The 5702-nt window shown below is 32.2% G+C and overlaps 1 protein-coding gene across 1 annotated transcript; it reads left to right on the plus strand.

Moving 5' to 3' along the window:
* The first annotated feature begins 523 nt into the window (after positions 1-523).
* Positions 524-1696, plus strand: TENT5D (terminal nucleotidyltransferase 5D). Its single transcript, XM_010950581.2, has one exon. It carries the CDS (start codon positions 524-526, stop codon positions 1694-1696), a length of 1173 nt encoding a protein of 390 aa, XP_010948883.2.
* The last annotated feature ends 4006 nt before the right edge of the window (positions 1697-5702 follow it).

The following is a 5702-nucleotide window of genomic DNA, read 5'->3' on the forward strand; positions in this document are numbered from 1 at the left end:
GAAACTAAATAATAGAATGCTGTGATATTTTTGGATTAAATATGTTATATATTGCTTTTAAACATTATTCTGTTCAGTCTGTTGGGTCTAACCGACACAAACATGCCAACTGAGCTTACTTTAAATTCATGGCAGTTCACCTCAATTATGTACCATGATCATCTCATGAACAATATTTATACCACCAAATACATTTTTCATAGTATTTATATGAAGAAAGGTTGAGAAAGGCACCATTTCACATTAAAAATAATTATAACTGTAACAAAGCTCTGAGAATGTCTGCATGCATGCACCAATCAATCTAACAATTTTGACGTAATCATAGTGGCTTTTATTTCACTTACAGATTTCAACACAATTAGATACATTGATAATTTACTTTCTAGTACTAGTTTGATTTATGTTGAGGGTAAGTCTATTTTTAACTTTTTCATATGCTTTAGCTATAACATTGATTTCAAGATGCTAATATGTCTTCTTAATATTTTGCTTGCTTTCTAGTTGATCTACTGACTTCATAATGTCTGAAATCAGATTCGGCAGTCTCACTTGGGATCAAGTTATGACACTCAATCAAGTGTTAGATGAAGTAATTCCAGTTCATGGAAGGGGGAATTTCCCTACATTGGAGGTAAAACCAAAAGATATTATTCATGTTGTGAAAGATCAACTGATAGAGCAAGGAATTACTGTCAAAAATACCCGATTGAATGGTTCCACAGCAAGTTACATACTTGCAAGTCACAATGGAATCAGCTATAAGGATCTGGATATTATTTTTGTCGTTGAACTACCAAGTGATCAAGAATTTCAGGTTGTTAAGGATGCAGTTCTAGGTTGTCTACTTGACTTTTTGCCAAAAGGTGTAAAAAAGGAAAAGATCACCCTAAAAATTATGAAAAATGCTTATGTGCAGAAGATGGTCAAAGTTTGCAACAAGCATGATCGTTGGAGTCTAATCTCTCTTTCAAATAATACTGGGAAGAATGTAGAGCTAAAATTTGTGAATTCACTCAGAAGACAATTTGAATTTAGTGTCGACTCCTTTCAAATTGTCTTGGATCCCATGTTAGACTTTTATAGTGACAAAAATGGTAAACTAACCAAAGAAATCTGTCCTGCTGTGGTGGCTGAAAGCATGTATGGAAACTTCCAGGAAGCAATGACACATTTGCAGTACAAGCTTATATCTACCAGGAAACCTGAAGAAATTAGAGGCGGTGGCCTTCTGAAGTACAGCAACTTGCTAGTTCGTGATTTTAAGCCAGCTTGTGAAGCAGAAATCAAGACCCTGGAACGTTATATGTGTTCTAGATTCTTCATTGATTTTCCTGATGTAGCAGAACAGCAAAAGAAGATTGAATCATACCTCCGCAACCATTTCATAGGTGAAGAAAAGAGCAAGTATGACTACCTCATGACCTTGCATGGAGTTGTGAATGAAAGCACTGTTTGCCTCATGGGTCGTGAAAGAAGACAGACTCTCAATATGATCAGCCTTATGGCTTTAAAGGTACTTGGAGAACAGAATATCTTACCCAATGCAGACAATGTAACTTGCTTTTATCAGCCTGCTCCATACTTTGCTGCTGAGGGAGGGTACCCTACTTATTATGTAACATCTGGACCACCACCAGTTTTCTTTCAGCCATACCACCCACTGCATTTTCATGTGCCAAATGGTATGATTTAAAAAAAACACAGTGGAAACTTTGCTTTAATTAAACACCTCTTAAAAACAAGTTTCCAAAATTCCATAAAATTTAAGATCCATTTTTGTGCAGTTACCAACTAATTTCCATCAATTATAGCTTAAACCATCATAGTAAATACAATATCATCTGTAAAGTGACCTCTTTAAATAATATTCAAATGTTACAGATTAGCTATAATAACTTTCAAATGTTGTAGACCAATTAAAATGATTTTCAGATCTGACTGATTACTTATGACTTTCAGATTTGCTGGGACAAATACATTAGAGATGCCTGCATCTTTGATTAAAATGTAAAAGAATAGATTCATGTTTTAAAATCCAGAGGTGCAGTAAAGACAAGTGCCAGCATATTTATAGTCAATCAATTCCTTTGTTACCTTCACTTCATTTTTTTTCTAGTGAATAGTACCATCAATGAATTTTCAATACCTAACAAAAATGCCTAATTTCAAAAACAACAGATTCAGAAGACATTAAAATTCTGGACTTTGCAAGCATACATTTTGTTTCCCAATTGAATTGGGCTAGATTCATAATCCTACTATAGTTTGAAGGAGCACCAAACAAATGGTTCTGGAAAACACTGGATATCACTGATTTATCAAGTATCAAATAAGTTAATTTGTAGACCCGAAGAATAATACCATCTAGCTGGACAACCAATTCTGTGACCATTTATACAGGTTTCTTTATTTTTTCCCCCAAGCAAGTTGAAAAGAATGAAAATGATCAGCTATGAATGTGAAAGTTTTCTAGCCTCATCTGTTAAAAAGAGACTCTAAATGGCAAGCAAAGGAACAGGAAGAAGTTTTTCATAGTGGCATTTACAATTTTTATGACCGATTTGATCATCATCTTAATATATCTGGAGATGTTCAATATTAGTAAATGAAAATATTTTCATTATTACTAGATGAAGCTTTTTTTTTTCATTTTGCCCTTACCAAACATCAGTTTTTAACATGACACTCAAGTGCCCCCTCATGTGAATTTTTGCATAACACTATAATTTATTCAACAATTGTAAATGTTCACCAGGTATCTGAATATCTACTCACTACATCAAATATGCTTCTAGCAAATATGCCCCTGGGATTAAAACAGTATTTTCTTCCTATAATGAAGAAAATAATCCATGACCAATATTATCTGGGATGACAAAAGTAGAACTATCCTGAATGAATATAGATAAGACCATCAGAAAACTTCACTACATTTACTTGCTTCTGACTTTTATGAGTTTCTATCTCAGTTTTTATTGACCATCACAAGGTTTTCCATCACAACATGATCCAACAGGCATATTCTGAGAATTTGTCACTTATAGACTGTGCTTAATGTCTTCTCTGTGTTAAAATATTCAACACAGGAAGTACACCAAAGATAGCATTTTCAAATAACCTATAAGGGGAGGGTATAGCTCAGTGGTAGAGTGTGTGCCTAGCATGCACAGAGGTTATGGGTTTAATACTGGTTACCTCCACCAAAAGTAATAATAAATAAATAGATAAACCTAATAATCCCCCCAATAAAATTAAATCAAATAATCTATATTTCTGAGATGTTTTATACCACAGCACCACTGGCCATCAGTATATTTTTAAAGAACTATATTTAAAATATATATATAAACATATATAAATACTATATATATTTCACAATCCTGAAATTTTAAAACATTATATAGGTTCACACTTCCTTGCTTGAGACAAATAGAGAATTTATAAATGCTATGTTAAAGAGAAAACTCAGTATTCTATTGATATAATGTATCAGCTAAAAATGATTGATATTTCTGCCCTAAGTATACTCTTTAGTTTTCAGTTAATGAGAATGCTTGTACATAAAACTGAAGGATTATATGCTATATGAACAGTACCAAAAATTGTTCCAAAATGTAAAGGGAAAGTATTTAATAATAAAATAACTATGATAGAGTTATGAATCACAGGTAAAGGTTCAGTATTTTCCAGAGTAGCATTTTATGTTGAATAACATAATTTTGAAGCTATTTGGAAATGTCTTATCACCCATGTACTCCCTTAGCTTCCTCTGGTCCTACTGAGAATTTGAACTTCTTTCCTAAAAAGTAAATTCCCTATGGTATTCCTCTAAAGCTTTAAATCCTACTGTAAGAATGGCCTGAAAGCTACATGTTTCTTCCTAGCATGTCAAACATATATTTCCATTATAGTGAAAAGGATCAAAATTGTCATTTAGAAAGCTCAGATTTTTCTCAAGAGAACCCAAATTTGTCGAAGAGAATGGTATCACTAAAGAGAAGGCTACAGCTTTATCTCTTATGACTTTCTTTCTGTAGATACCATCACCAAGCCAGGCTGTGCTTTGCTCCCAACCAACTGAAAAAATATCTATCTTCAGTAGTGTATGAGTATCTCTTGAAGCTTAGGCTAGTTGCCTTGAGAAGCAGTATTATCTCATTGTGTTCATTAGGATAATAAACGGAAATATTTTTCTATAAAGAAATGAGCTACTCTTTTAGCCTAAAGGAGTTAATAGAATTTAGTTTAAAAATACAACTCTATAAGCACATATCATTCTATTACAAGAGAGAAATGGCATTGTCTTTTCCTATTTATTTTATAAAAATCCAAGACTGAGTCTTGGCTCAGTGGTTTTCTTTTTCCCTCTAGAAACCTAACCGAAGTCAAAAAAGAAAACCGTTTTGATATACTTTCAGCATTCATATCAGTGAAACATATTTAGTGTCAGTTATTGGTACATATTTTTTAAACTAAAATATTCTTGCATTTTAAAAATATTCACACATTATTAAAGGTCTGCTAGGAAAGTATTTGTAACTTTTAAATTCAGAGATATTGTAAAAGTGATTGATGTCCAGTGTAGTCAAGTCAAAAGAAGTTGAAGAGAAGGATTAAGTGGTTGTTTTAAACAAGAGCCCAGCTAAATTCAAGACAAACTATCAAAGCTAGAAAAGTTGTGAATTTCCTTTAAAAACTGGGAAAGCTCTTGGGCCCATATCCCATTTTTTATATTATTTCAGAAACACTCTATTAAATTGCATCCAAACTGAAGAGTTTTAAAAATTGCTCTTTAGAAACATTTTACTTTTAGTCATTGAGGAAAGATAACAATATGAGAAATGAATATCTGATTGAAACTTTTTTTTCCATGTATCTATTATCTGAAAATATTCACCCAACTTTAAAAATATAAATCAAAGTATATAATTGAGAAAATTTTTGAAGTTTCAAAGTTTGTAATGCTTTTCAAAATTATAATGATATATGAGTACAGCAGTTCCATTTACAGAGGATTGTTTTTAGAAATAACTGTAAATTAACATTAAAACAGGGTTGGGAAATATGTGGGACTACAATTTGGTAAACATTCTTATGAAGACTCTTTTAGCAAGGCATAAAACCCAACATTTTACCCTGTTTTGGGGTTCATTTGCTTTACCCTTATAAAATAAGTACATTTAATGATGTTTTGTTTTCAGTTCTGCTGTCATTTTAGTGGTTGTATCTTATATACTATAATGTTAAAATGTATGTAGTTAACTGTTAGAAATTATATTGCTGACCCTTTGCTTCATTTTATGAACATTTTTTCAGCATGTATAACTGGAGGCAGCTAATTTGTCAGGATGTCAGTGTATTGCTCTTAAATGTTTTCCCAAGGAAAAAGTTTTCCTTGAATTTTCTGAGTTTGAGCAAAAATATACTGTTTAGAGTGCTTACTATCTAGAAACCAGTTTAACATGTAACAGATGATCTTTAAGTTCAACACATTGCACCTTTTGTTTTGCTTTGTTTTAATATAGGGAAATGTGAAGTTACTTTTCACACAATTGTTGTGTCTAAGGTAGTGGCTACCTGGATTGTATTAGTGTTTGAAACAGCAACAGAAATCCCTTTTTGTTTAGATGTAGCCCTTGAAAGAGCAACAGAAAAGTTATAGATTACTTTGTTGTATATGTACTTTTTATGACTCTTCA

The sequence above is a fragment of the Camelus bactrianus genome, chromosome X (assembly GCF_048773025.1).
Source record: "Camelus bactrianus isolate YW-2024 breed Bactrian camel chromosome X, ASM4877302v1, whole genome shotgun sequence".
NCBI classification, from domain to species: Eukaryota; Metazoa; Chordata; class Mammalia; order Artiodactyla; family Camelidae; genus Camelus; species Camelus bactrianus.

What these genes read in the sequence shown, in the direction of transcription:
- TENT5D (XM_010950581.2), top strand. Translation starts at nt 524, where the DNA reads ATGTCTGAAATCAGATTCGGCAGTCTCACTTGGGATCAAGTTATGACA.